The 14,764-nt window shown below is 45.4% G+C and overlaps 1 protein-coding gene across 1 annotated transcript; it reads left to right on the top strand.

Moving 5' to 3' along the window:
* The first annotated feature begins 650 nt into the window (after positions 1–650).
* Positions 651–14,146, top strand: LOC135374854 (histone-lysine N-methyltransferase PRDM9-like). Its single transcript, XM_064607781.1, has 6 exons — positions 651–745; positions 1,002–1,169; positions 1,493–1,772; positions 4,200–4,358; positions 8,479–8,628; positions 13,512–14,146. Exons 1-6 carry the CDS (start codon positions 743–745, stop codon positions 14,144–14,146), a joined length of 1,395 nt encoding a protein of 464 aa, XP_064463851.1. The 5' UTR covers positions 651–742.
* Positions 14,147–14,764: the final 618 nt, after the last annotated feature.

The following is a 14,764-nucleotide window of genomic DNA, read 5'->3' as shown; positions in this document are numbered from 1 at the left end:
AAAAAAGAAGAAGAAGAAGAAGAAGAGAGAGAGAGAAAAAAAAAAGAACAAGGTAGGACTGAACGTCGCGTCCCTCTTAGGGACCTCTCAAGACCGTGACTTTTGTGCGCGACCTTGTTCTTCCAAGCTTCGAGCGTAGTACAACACTACCAAACCGGTGGCGCTGCCGAACACTATGACGTCACATGTTTACAAATAGGTTTAAAGGGACCATGAAATGATTTTCGCGAATTCCGAGTACTGTGCAGGAAACCGTTCTCATGATCCCTCACGGTCGTACACACATCGACTTATCACCGTATTCAGTACAACTGGGGCGCAGTTTTCAGATAAAAATAGCAGGGCGTGACCGCTGGATATATGATTTCGAAGTGGGCTTACGTCATCGCCATCAAATTCTCTCAGCCAACTGTGAACGACGAGGAGGACACACCCCGCGAGACAATGTGGGTACATTGTTTCGGTTTGAACAAAAACGACGTCGTATTTCTGCCGTCCAAATCACTTGAAATATGGCGAAAGGCAAACTGTCAGCAATGGAGGAAGAGATTATGCGACACACACAGTGTCTATGGATCGTTCGGTACTGACCAGCTCGTAAAATGTCACCGACGGAGTGTTCTGACGAAGAAGAAGTTCAAAGAGGAAAACGTGCTGCGGTAACCATTCTGCGGTAACCATGCGGTAACCATTCGAGGCCAGTTCGCCTCGGAGGCGGACCGTAGCAGCTGCCCTTCACGCCATGGTTAATATGGAATATCTTCGCTATTTGAACCATTTTCAGCTTCATGTTTCACAGAGTGAATGCTTTAGTACAGGGGAACAAATTAAAAATAATCGTGGGCTCGTCAAATATCCTTTCATGGTCCCTTTAAGTCTATTAGAAGCAGAAAAACTGGACGATGTAGTAAATTTGGATCGCCTACGCTAACAAGTCGAATAAACGTTTCGTCGACTAACGAACTGGACAAACGCTTTGTGACATATACCTCTTACCGCAGGTACCCGTGGGTACATCCTGCCGAGCGGATTTGACACTTCCGGAGGGCCTCGTCCTGGGCAGGTCTTCCATCTCGGGAGCACAACGTGGTGTCTACACCATGGTGGGGCTTGCCAAGCGCACGTGCTTCGGGCCCTATGAGGGTGTTGTCGTCGAGGACATCAACAAGGCATTACCGCATTAGTCTTTGTTATGTTGCCAAATGCAATTCAGCAAGCAAATGGTACATGAGATAGTTGAAATCGTGTGCTTAATTTGCCATGCGGGTATATATTAGGAACGATCACACAAAATCTTTGCTGAGCGACATGCTACTAGAGCGATATGTAATATACGAGAGGGCCATACGTGACGAAGGGATCTCAATGGGGGGAAGGAAGAAAGAGGTCATTGTGTACATGTATTAGTACATGTGGCATGATAAAAATGATGGCGATGCATTACTTTGTTGAATGAATATCAACTAAGAAAAATAATCCGTTCTATCGTCAGGGTACCGGTTACACGTGGGAGATTCGCAGCCGTGGCCAGCGCTACCTGGTGGACGCTCGCCCTTTGTCGGTGTCCAACTGGATGCGTTACATCAACTGCGCCAATTCGGAGGCTGAACAGAACCTCGTAGCCTTCCAGTACAAGGGTTCCATCTACTACAGAGCCTACAAGAACATCCCACCAGGCACGGAGCTGCTCGTCTGGTACGGAACGCAGTTTGCCAGGGAACTGGGAATTGTTACTCCCAAGTCACGGGATGAAGTCAAGGAAGAAGACAAGGGTAAGTGTTATGAAAAAAAAATCATAACGAAATATTGACTGGGAAATATCAAGATTGCACAAAACATCCTTCCCTGTAAGACAAGAGGAGGAGGGTCACATTTATGTGCGGCCGCAGAGCGCGACCGACTAGATTATAACGACCATGTCATAGTCGGCAACCCCTATGAGAAGCCTGTCCGCACGATACGCTAGGGGCGCTACTCATCGGCACGCGAGATTTGCATCACGATTGGACGATGGAAATTTGAATTCTGAACGCGCAGAAGTGTATGTACGACTACCGTAGCAGACGACAGCGATAGCTGCTATGAAAACCCTAGATTGATGATGGAAGGGAGTTGCCTCAGGACAGAAGCCGCCGATATTTCGAACAGAGACTGTTGTTCTTCTGGGCACCGTCCTCATCATTGGCATGGTATTTAAAGGGTTAGGTGTGACGTGTTTAAAGGTTCCTGCGAATTGTGGGTCAACAGCCCGGAGGGAAGAAAGGTTCCGTACGGGCTTCTACGGCCGGAGCAACATAAAGTTCACATCACAACAGTCAACTCACTTAATTAACTTCCTCGACACCATGATATCACTAGACAACGGCAACCTCATCACAACCCTGTACAAAAAGCCAACTGACAAACAACAATACCTTCACTTCAAGAGTCACCACCCGCGTCACTGAAAGGTTGGAATTCCTAATGGGCAGAGTGTAAGATTACGCAGAATTTGTTCAAACGACACAGATTACGCTGAGAAGCTTGACGAACTCTGCAGTAGACTTGCCCAAAGGGACTATCCAGACTCACTCCTAACCGAATTCCGTCGCAAGGCACTCACTCGATCGAGACGAGGTTCTGGAAAACCGGAAAAATCCCGACGCGTGCCAAATAAGCTTCATCACAAGATATTCCAACGCACTTCCAAACATCAAAGCCATTCTACAGAAGCACGAGCTCCTCCTCCAAAGCAGTGACCGACTTAGCAATATATTCACAGATCCCATACAGGTGACATACCGACGCACAAAAAACCTGGCAGACTCCTTGGTCAATACCAAAATCAGCAAAACGAGCACCCCGTACACGGGAACACGACCCTGCAACCTCCCGCGCTGCAAAACATGCAAGCACGTTCAACACGCTAACTTCATCAAAAGCACTGCGAGCAATTACACCCACCCCGTTAACCACGCATTCACATGCACAAGCTCCAATGTCATATACTGCATTGAATGCGGTGACTGCTCTATGCAATACATTGGTGAAACCGGCCAACGAATGAACAACCGCCTTACCGGACACAGAACCGGCACGTCCAACAAACTCCCCAAAGCAGTCGCCGAACACTTTAACGTTCCTGGTCGCAATTTTGACAACATTAAACTATATATTCTAGAAACCGGGTTTAGATCCACACGTGACAGACGCGATAGGGAGTCTTATCTCATATACAAGTTCAACGCTCTTCACCCGTCCGGTATCAACAAATCACAAGGCACTCTAGAAAGACTTCAGAAATAAAATATGCTTTTCCCTTCTACCTCCATTATCATCTGTTATGTTCTGCATGGCCACTGCTTTCTACTTTCTTTATTGCATGCCACAAGTTAATATTTAAAAAAAACATTGCTCGTTCTGGAATTTCCCCCCCGTAACCACTAACCTCCTTATCTTTCGCTATGCTTGCCAATTCTTGCCTGTTGTCCCGTTTCGTCCACGTGTTTATGAACCTTCCATTTTTCTGTAACCGGTCTGTAGCCTAGATCACTACGTTCACATAATCCCCTCCACACTCTAACAAAGCAGCCATTCACTCCGGCCGTAGAAGCCCGTACGGAACCTTTCTTCCCTCTGAGCTGTTGACCCACGATTCGCATGAACCTTTAAACACCATGCCAATGATGAGGACGGTGCCCAGAAGAAGAACAGTCTCTGTTCGAAATATCGGCGGCTTCTGTCCTGAGGCAACTCTCCCTTCCTACATCTCTACCGGTTCGCTGGATTTCTACCCATCTAGATTGATGATGATAATCAAGCTCAGAATGAAACATCTGTGGAATATCCACCGCTTGTACAGAAATTCTAAGGTAAGCTGAAGTACAAAGTAGTGTAGAAGGTGAAAAGGTGAAGAAGCAATAACTGGGACGATGACTAGTGCCACCGCTAGCTTCCAAGTGCGGCGCTGGGAAGGGGTGCCATGACATTGTCGTTATAATCTAGTAGGTCTGGCCTAGCAGAGTCGTTCCTCGCAATCTCGTATAATTGGTCAAATAAATGCTCCGAAACGACCGCGGTTGTTGAGGGGCGTCGAATAGATCGATAAAATGGTGCAAGTATTTGCAGCGGGCATGTTAGCAGAGTTGTCAGATGGGATAATGGGATGGGATTAGATATATAGCTATCGTACCGCGTTAACCATTGGACTCATTTTACAGATAATGAAGAGGAGCGTAAAGAGAGTGTCTTCGAGTGTAACGTGTGTGGAAGCGTGTTTGCGTCCGAAGAGTACCTCAAGAAGCACCACAAGGCCAAGCACTTTCGCAGGGGAGGAAGACATCGGTGTACCTTCTGCGACTATTCCAGTGATCATATATGTAATGTTAAAAGGCACGAGAGAACTCATGCGGGAGAAAAACCATATGTGTGCCAAGTGTGTTTTAAGGGATTCACACAGAACTCTAACTTGGAGAGACATTCAAGGACAGTTCATGAAGGACAGAGGAATTACGAGTGTCCCACATGTGGTCTTACATTTCAAGAGAGAGGTCATCTAAAGGAACACGAGAGAACTCATTTGGATGAAAGGCCTTATGTATGTGAACACTGTGGTAACGCATTCACACAAAAGGGTACTCTATCCACACACCTTATCATCCACACAGTCAAAAAGCCGTATTCTTGCATTCATTGCGGGAAAAGTTTCAATCGATGTGGTAATTTGAAAGAGCACATAGTGAGTGTTCATACCAAGGACTTCCCTCATAGATGTCGCTCCTGTCACAAAGGATTTCTTCGTCCTAATGAGCTTAGAAAACACATGCAGAAGAAACATACTTCCTTCGAGGAATGACCTCCTTTACGCATCACACGTTCAATGTACAACTGTAGGCGGTACTGAGAATAAGTTGCACTTTTATTTTAGGTCTGCAATAATAAAATGTTGTTATAATAAAGTGCCACTTCAGACTAAAACAACAACAACTTTATTTTGAAATGGAAAGTGGAGAGGTTCACCCAAGTGAAAAAACGTGCTTGGGCCAAGGTCGGCTGAGAGGAGTTGGCCAACTAAGCCAACCTTGGCCCAAGCTAAGACAACATGGTTGGGCCGAGCTTGGGGATTGACAATGGCCTGAGACTGGCCATCCATTGGCCACCAACATAGGGCCAACCTTTCTGGCCAACCTGGCCAACGCTGACCCATATATGGCCCTATCACGGCCCAGTGAGAAATTTTGCATGACAACGCTACTTCCCAGCGGGAAAAGCAATATTGGCGAAACACTGGGCCGACGTCTGCTTCCAACCTAAAAGTTGTCTGGCCCAGATTGCAAAAAAAGCTTGGGCCAAGGTTGGGGATTGACAATGGCCTCACTCGGGCCGAGTTAGCCGGCACAAGCTCGGGCCAATGTACAGCGCCGACCTGACAGATGTAGGGCCGATGTCTGGCCAATAAGGAACCAAGCTTGGGTACTGATTGGGTAAACGTGGGCCCTATAACGCAATATGCCCGAGATCACTAGAATCAAACAGGTCAGTATAAAGAAAAGAAATTGCATTTCTTTCCTGGGGAAGAACAGCAGATACTATACATAGGTTTGTCTTGCGAGCTTCCACAAATTCGAGACTCCTGCTCGCGTGTGAGTCAAAATGAAGGGTGAGGTGTCTAAGTTTAATTTGACGCGTACACAAACAACACTGAAATGAGGAATTGCTTGTAGTATTAGCTCACCATGAAGATAATGTCTCTGTTTCTTACTGCTTTTGGTTTGAGACAATCACTTGGCCAATCGAAAGTTGAACTTATGCAGTGCTACACCATTCCGCGTCCACTCTTCCCGAGGCAACATACCGAGATTGAGCCAAGCTTGACAAGAGCTTGGCCAACGAGCTCGTTTCTTGCTACAGATCTGCCCTGGCCGACGGCTTGCCAAACCTCGCTCTGCCTATCACAATGCCACATACAGAGGCCGTTAGAGGACCCTTTCTCTTTTTTCATATGGCATATATGGCTCTTCTGTGACAGTTTCAACGACTACAACAGAGTCGACGTGACAGTCTCAATCTTAGGTAATATGTGACCCCCGAAAACTGATCGAAATCGTCATAAAGAGACATCATTGCCCACTTACCTTGGTACTACGTGAAGATGAGTTCGGTTTATTATTAACCGAGATATACGGCGGACAGTTTTCAAACAAGGATCTCGAAACCGAAACTAACGCGTACAAGTGTCGTCTGCTATCCGCTGGATTTGTTTTGCATCCGCTAGCAGAAACATATACACGAATGAAGCACGAAACAATAACTTTCTGATCCCTTCGTTGAACTACTGGATAGCTGAACAAAAAGCTACGAGCTTTAATATCAATGTATTTCGCGCGTTGACTAAGCTTGTTTGATTTTATTTCTTAGCAGACGAGTCGAAGTGTAGCTCGCAGACGTACGACGAACTCTCGCTTTGCCGTGGCAATCTTTCTTTCCAAAGAAGGAAATTATCGAAGAAAATTATTAACCGAGATATACGGATGACAGTTTTCAAACAAGGATCTCGAAACCGAAACTAACGCGTACAAGTGTCGTCTGCTATCCGCTGGATTTGTTTTGCATCCGCTAGCAGAAACATATACACGAATGAAGCACGAAACAATAACTTTCTGATCATTTCGTTGAACTACTGGATAGCTGAACAAAAAGCTACGAGCTTTAATATCAATGTATTTCGCGCGTTGACCAAGCTTGTTTGATTTTATTTCTTAGCAGACGAGTCGAAGTGTAGCTCGCAGACGTACGACGAACTCTCGCTTTGCGGTGGCAATCTTTCTTTCCAAAGAAGGAAATTATCGAAGAAAATTATTAACCAAGATATACGGCCGACAGTTTTCAAACAAGGATATCGAAACCGAAACTAACGCGTACAAGTGTCGTCTGCTATCTGCTGGATTTGTTTTGCATCCGCTAGCAGAAACATATACACGAATGAAGCACGAAACAATAACTTTCTGATCCTTTCGTTGAACTACTGGATAGCTGAACAAAAAGCTACGAGCTTTAATATCAATGTATTTCGCGCGTTGACTAAGCTTGTTTGATTTTATTTCTTAGCAGACGAGTCGAAGTGTAGCTCGCAGACGTACGACGAACTCTCGCTTTGCGGTGGCAATCTTTCTTTCCAAAGAAGGAAATTATCGAAGAAAATTATTAACCGAGATATGCAGTCCACAGTTTCCAATCAAGAATATCGAAACCGTAAACGCGTACAAGTGTCGTCTGCTAACCGCTGGATTTGTTTTGCATCCGCTAGCAGAAACAAATACACAAGTGAAGCACAAAATAAGTGCTTTCTGATTATCTCGTCGAGCTATCGAATAGCTGAAGAAAATGTGTGTGAGCATGAATATCAATGTATTTCGCGATTTGACTAATCTTGTTTGGTTTTACTTCTTAGCAGACGAGTCGAAGTGCATACGGCGAAATCTCGTTTTGATGTGGAAATCTTTCTTGCGAAACATAAAAAATTATGCCGTCCCATGAGGATTTTCGAAGCATTCGAGGTTATTTTTCGGCGAAGGAATGGTCTGAGCTGTCTGATTTCTGCAAAGTCCGCTACAAAAATGTCAAAGAGAACTACGAAGCCTTGACGCGGCTTGGTAAGTGGGAGCCGTAAGCTTCAAAATTAGGCGAAAGAAGACCGCGTTTGGTAACTCAATTATTCACAATCTTTTAAACTTGATAAATTTGTTGAATAAAAATATTACGCTATATTTTTGTCAGTATTTAACCGGAGATAAGCGTTTTAAATTTGACCGCTGCGCAGTAATAGCCAAACGTCGCTTCTGACCTCCCGTGTTTTGTACATACATTCAATACATTCATTGGAACACAACAGGTGTATATAGGCTATGCGGCGTGCTTCTGAGGCCAGCAATACAGTCGTTTTGTTGCAAAATTTGTCCGACAGCATTTCCCGTTCTTGCATCGGCCTAAAATATATGACGCCATCTCCCTCTAGGATTGAAGTACCCCACGCCAGAATTTATGACCCGCATACCTGCCAAACATGCACCGATGGAAATTATCTTTCAAGGTATAATGAAATCCTTCATTATTTAGGATTACTATAATTTCAACGTTCCATTGTCCTTTGCAGTGAACAAACCTGCAGCTGATATTAAACGTCAAAAGGTATTCAATTGTAAATCTTTCTTGGAGTATATTTATAAGAGTATATTTCATCTTATAATATGATATTTATTTATTTAGATATGTATTTCATCTTATAATACGCTACCAGACGCGTAACAAATTTTAAAATGATTTCAAACGCTGGAGAGATCGTGGTTTGTGGCTTATGTCACGTGACTTTTGTTCCTCCCCGCCAGCTAAAGCGGAAGACCGTTAAGCCTAAAGAGAGAAACGCTCTTCGGCGCACTTGCACTCTGCAGATAGACGGTAGGATGTTAGGTAGACCCATCGTGTTGCATGAAATCTTATCAGTTCCAAACGATACTGGTTCTATTAAAGATGTAGTGTCGTCAGAGTCGAGTTCCAGCCAAGGAAAGTACTCCAAGAGAAACCGGATACAAGTCAGCTACAAAGAAGGCGAGGACGAAGAAGAAGTACATGCGGAGGACGATGACTATCTCTGTAAGCTTGTATTTTATTTTATAGTTCAGGGTTCGCCAAGATAAACGTCGGGGTTTGTAATGAAGATAAAACAAATGAGAACAGTGTCGGAAAGCCAAAGTAGATGTTAGAGGACGTACTATGCCTCAAAATTTCATGTCAACAATTCCGCTTGGTGTGTTTCTTTACAGATAAAACAGAATAAAAAAAGAACTCCGCTGGCTAGTCGGCTATACCTGTGTTGTAGCTCTTTCCCGTCAGATGGCGAAACAGTCGAGCGCGGCGTTGCAGACGACATCGAAACCAAGTGAACAAGTGGAACTGAATGCAGACTCGTACTTTGCAACGCCGCGTTCGACAGTGTCGCATTCTGACGGAAAGAAGCTAAATCACAAGTATAGCCGATTAGCCAGCGGCGGTTTTTTAATTTTCACGATTTATCCGTAGAGAAACACACCAAGCGGAATTATTGACATAAAATTTTGAGGCATAATACGTCCTCTAGCATCTACTTTGGCTTTCCGACACTGTTCTGATTTGTTTTATCTTCATTACAAACCCCGAAGTTTATCTTGGGGAACCCTGTACTATATCGCAGCACGATAACATCTTAACGATAACATCTTAACACTGACTAGGAGGAATTTAGACCAGTGGGGCATGACGAATCGGGAAAAAACATGCGTTCTTTGGTGATAGACATAGCCGTGCGTGAGATTATGCGGTGGTGTATCCGAGTTCTATACCACAAAGTGTGCTGCCCGAGGTTTTCCCTGGGCTTTAAAGCAGACTTTTCGAACGAATACCGGCGCGGTTCCCACTGAAGGCGGCTCAGGACGCGTACTAGCATCCCTCTCCCCCACCCATCCCTGTAGTCGTATCTCCATCTATCCACGTCTGCAGGCCGCTTATGCATGCACTCGAGTTCTCTCCAATGACCTTTTGCATGCTTCTGGCTACCTGCGTGAGATCTCGGAATTTTTCACTTTTAATGCGTCAGCATTATGGTCCTCGCTGCGCAAGAATCGCGGCGTGGTCTGTCTGCCCGCGCGGGGCGTGTGCGGTTAGTGGGGAGCAGAGCCGTATATTAAAAGGGAGTCTGGCCATTAATGGGTCATGCCTATACCTGAAGCTCCACCCACTTTTTCAGCTTTCTGACCAATGAAGTCTTGAAATATGGGGCGCTATCAATCAACCTATCCTCACTATTTGTCCCCCTATCCAACATGGGCAGCGCCATTTTGGGTGGCAAGTGGATTGGATGGGATTGAAATGGATACTTCTCGCAACCCGCAGAACTAGTGGATTTTTGGTGCAAATTTGATGAGCGCCACCTAGGGAGCGTAAGGCACGTCGGGAGTTGTCGTCTGCTTCCGTCGTTGCACCGCTGCCGGCAGATCCACCTGCTGGGACACATTCTGTCGTCGGAATGATTTTTAAACAAATCTACATGAAGACTTGGAATATAAAAGGCAAGAATGTTTATATCCATGAAATCCAGCAATTAAATATAAGATTGTACAACACAGTGCCGTTTTTGTTATGATTTCGTTGTGAGCGCCGCGATCGCCGTGTTCACTAGGCCTAACATCGGCGACAAAACGTATTATTTTCGATTAGATATCGACGGATGAGCGTAAGTTGAAACTGATTTCCGAGAAACGTATATGACAATGTGCATTTGCAGTGTAAAATCAGAGTAGTCTGTGAAAAAAATTTGTCACGAAATCCCCGCTTCACTATGTTTGCTTTCGACGCCATTTTGGGTGGCAGTATGGTGTCATGGCGACCCCCTTGGTAAAAAGCAAACCAATCAGAGGAGCGAGACTGTGATTGACAGGTCGAGCCTCTTTTTGTGACTCCTCCCAATGGCCAGACTCCCTTTTAATATACGGCTCTGGTGGAGAGTGCGACGCGCGATGCGGCCACGACGCGATGCGTCGACGTCGGCGACGGTACGGCCGTGCGGCAGACGTAGTTAAAGAGTAAGCATAGAACGCGGAGCCGGTGAATGACACAGCTGTCACCCTCTCACAGATCACGTATATGGAGAGAAAGCGAAGAACGTCTTGGAAAGTATTTGGGGCCAAATATTCCCAAATAATCGGGTCGTGCATCAGAAGTCGACGGGCTGGCATCGCGCCTACGGGTAGGGCTGGTATACCCGCGCTTTACCCCGCAGGAACAAAGTTGAGGGGATATCCGCGGGTATACGAGCACGCGCACTTACCTTTGATCATCACTTCTTGCTACGCAGCAATGACAAGTATCAATATGGTTCCCTTCTGTCTTACTTACTTCGTATACCAATACCCCAGCATCGCTGCGTGAAGTTACGTCATTGTATACTATCATACTGTAAACTGAAAAAACACCCTTATGGGTGTAAATGGCTCGTCCTATAACTCACATCACTTTTTACACCGTATAGTCTGGGGCACTCTTTTATATAGTGTATTCTGCGTAAAACACTCTTTAAAAGGGTGCTTTTCCTCGAAAATGCCTTCTTTAAACATCCCTTTAGGAGGGATGTAAGATTGTTAAACACCCTCCTAAAAGGGTGTATGAAGGGTGCAAAAGACGGCATTTTCAAGGAAAAGCACCCTTTCAAAGGGCGTTTTACACAGAATACACCCTCTGAAATGGGTGTTCCAGACCATACGGTGTAAAAAGCGGTGTGAGTTATAGGACAAGCCATTTACGTACAAAAGGGTGCTTTTAAGTTTACAGTGCAGACCATACACTCTAAGAAAAAAAGGTTGAAAACGGGTAGAAGCGCAACAGTTCTCCCCGACCTATTTTCCCTCTACCGATTGCAGGTTGAAGTTGTGCTGTTTCTGCCCTTTTACTCAACTTTCTCCCCCTAACGGTAGAACCACTGTGGCAATCTTATCACTATTAGGGTTCAAGTGACTCTCTTTTTCTTTTTGTGTGTTTCGTAGCAGGGTCACTATTGGAAGTGTGAATGGAGTCACTCAAGCGACGAAAATAGTTGAGGTTTACTAATCCTGCGTACAAAGGCGTTTGGTCCAGCTTCGAGGTCACTGTTCAAGAGATTAGCCAGAGTGACCAAACACAGAGTGTCTGCGCTTGCGCGGAATCGCTGATTGTGTAAAAGGGGTCAGTATAGAGACCAACGCTGAAAGTGACAGACTGTCGGTTTGCACGTGGACATTGCTGCACCGAAGGCCATGCGTGCGGCCTAATGGATATGCTGAGTCGGGTATTCGCATCTCCGTGGTGTTATCGGTTCAGCTGCAATGGTATGAACATAAGCAAGGTGGAGTTAGGACAGAATCAGGTGAGTAATTTTGATATTCAAGATTTTTCTTCGCGAGCGTCTTATATGCAATGATCAGATGTACTTTCCGTAGCGCGTGTTCGGGTTGATCGACATGTCGTCTGACACTTTTTCAGCATCCTATGAAACTGCTATATGACCAAATGCGTTTGTGTAATACACGCAGGTCACCATGACAACTTTAGCACGGCACCTTATCAGCGCCCGCCGGATGTGATTACAGGATCCACTTCGAAAATGAAGAAACGGAGCCATAACATACGGTGAGACACTGTTTGATGGGAGAAGGCACTCATCGCTCGGGTCATTGTTTTTAGATGTGCTCTGTGTTTTTTTTTCTTTCTTGGCTTTTGTGTACTGCCGAGATAGCCTCCTTCTTTTTGCATGCTTATTTCTGAGGGAATCACACATGTAAACATATTTCTGAGGGGTGAAACATGTACCGTCGTCATTATTTCTCGCTTATCTTAAATGCTCTATTAATGCCATTTACATTTCAGTTGAAATCATCCGTCCTGCCACGTGTTCCTCCGGGCAGGTATTACACACCGAGCGAAGATTCGTGTGTATTTAGAGCGACACAGTAGTGTAAAACGTCAAGGCCTCAGAAGTTATCCCGATGCCTTTGTTACGGTGCATGCATGTGGAATTTATGTGCAAGACAACCCATGCAAGTGCTGTGCAGTCTGATGAATGCAACAATGGAGTCGTCTGTGTTGTGTCGTGTTTTCATTCGTGTCTCCGTGCTCAGGCTTCTTCAATATGGATGTACCTTTCGCATTGGTAAGCGCAAGTGTCGGATTCCAATTTTGACGTGGTAATAAAATGCTGTGACCAGTAACAGTTGTCTACGTATATATTCTATCTGATCCACACAAATACTATACATCAAGTTCTTCTCAAAAGGGCAGACGTCCTTCTTGAAAGGCGGAGTAAATATTTCCCTACAAGGTCTAAATGCCCCGTCATTACGGGTAGAGATATGCCACCGGTAGGCACAGCACGAATAATAGCAGAGATTATCACCATTCCGGGTAAAAAATTATCTTCCAATAAGGAAGAACAGTTCTACTCACGGTAGAACTGTCTTCCAGGCAAGGTTGAATATTTAGCGTCAAGATGGGCAGATATTTCTCATCCTTGGGGTAGAGGTGTCTTCCATATGGGGAGAAAAGATAGACCTCCTAGAGGAATAACAGTTAACCATGTAGCGGCAGAATTTTGCCACTAACAGGGTAGAATTCTCTTCACATTCAGGGGTAGAACTGTTCCACCGGTGTGGTAGAAATGAAGGGGTAGAAGTGTTTCTACCCCTAACTTTCTACCCCAAAAGGGTTGAGAATCTGTAACAACACACTTCTACCCCAAAAGGTAGAAAATTACACCTTTTTTTCTTAGAGTGTACGGTGTAAAAAGTGGTGTGAGTTATAGGACAAGCCATTTACACCCGTGAGGCTGTTTTTCAGTGTACAGTGTAGGCTCCAGTCCCTAAAAATTAGCAAAAGATGGAGCTGACGCGGTTTATTTCGAACACCACTGTACTAGGCACATACCCGTTGACTGGGCATGATGTCTAACTCTCATTTTCATTCTCATTTTACAGCTAACAAAGGAGAATCTAAGGAAAGCGTCTCCAAGTGTACCCTATGCGGCAGTGTGTTTGCGTCCGAAGGGTACCTCAAGAAGCACTACAAAGCCAAGCACTTTCGCAGGGGTGGAAAGCATCGGTGTACCTTCTGCGACTACTCCAGCGATCGCGTGAACGACGTTAAAAAGCACCAGAGAACGCATACGGGAGAAAAACCCTACGTGTGCCCAGCATGCTGCAAGAGATTCGCGTTAAGGAAAGACTTGGAGACGCATTCCAAGACAGTTCACGAAGCACTGAGGAACCACTCCTGTTCCACTTGCGGGCTTACATTTCAACAGAAATGCCATCTACAGATTCACGAGAGAATTCATTCGGACGAAAGGCCTTACGTGTGCGAACGCTGTCGAAGGGCGTTCACGCGAGACTGTCACCTGTCCCGACACCTTCTGATCCACACGGGCGAGAAGCCGTATTCCTGCAGTCATTGTGGAAAAAGTTTCAATCGACGCGGCCACTTGAAGAGACACCTAGTGACTGTCCACACCAAGGACTTCCCTCACAGGTGTCGCTCGTGTCACAAGGGATTTTGTCATCCGGTCGGCCTTAGGAGGCACGTGCAGAAGGAACATCCTGTCTGCGAGGAATGAACTCGTTTACGCGTGCCACCTATGGTGATACCGAGTATAAGTTCAGTCTTAAGTTTTAGGTGTACCCTAATAAAATAAGTGTTACGTTGAACGACCGGTTTTAAAGCTGGTATAGTCTGAACTTGGAGAAAACAACCTGTCCACTTTTCGCCTCTGTTGACATGCTGTGTTTTCATATTGCAATGTAGAGATTGTCACGAGCGGAAAACCTTCCCACTTCATCATCAGAATATATATGTTGTTGTTGTCATCAGCGCGAGCGTTTACCGGTAACCTTCTATCAGTGGCGTAGCCACGGGGGGGCTAGGGGGGGGGGGCGAGCCCCCCCTGCCTGCCACTGACCGACCCACGCAAATCGTGCAAATCCGAGGAGAAAATAATATATGGGGGGGGGGGGACCACTGTGACGATCCCGAAAGTTCTTACAGTTCATGGCGTCTATCTAAGCGGCACACTTGAATGGTTTCCAATGTATGAGCTTTTCAAAATCCTTCCAATCTCGTGACACCACCTCATTGGACATCACAGTATAATCGTATTGTGAATGTCCAAATCAATAATTTTCGTTTTTTTTTTCTCTTTTCAACCGCATGCTGCGGTGTGCACAAGTATTGTGTG

The sequence above is a fragment of the Ornithodoros turicata genome, unplaced genomic scaffold (genome assembly GCF_037126465.1).
Source record: "Ornithodoros turicata isolate Travis unplaced genomic scaffold, ASM3712646v1 ctg00000783.1, whole genome shotgun sequence".
Taxonomy (NCBI): domain Eukaryota; kingdom Metazoa; phylum Arthropoda; class Arachnida; order Ixodida; family Argasidae; genus Ornithodoros; species Ornithodoros turicata.
The sequence above is the reverse complement of the archived record's forward strand: the minus strand, read 5'-3'. Positions and strand labels throughout refer to the sequence as shown.

What these genes read in the sequence shown, in the direction of transcription:
- LOC135374854 (XM_064607781.1), top strand. An exon ending in AGTCAAGGAAGAAGACAAGG is followed by an intron (nt 1,773 to 4,199) that starts GTAAGTGTTATG and finishes CTCATTTTACAG; the next exon opens with ATAATGAAGAGGAGCGTAAA. An exon ending in CTATTCCAGTGATCATATAT is followed by an intron (nt 4,359 to 8,478) that starts GTAATGTTAAAA and finishes AAATCTTATCAG; the next exon opens with TTCCAAACGATACTGGTTCT.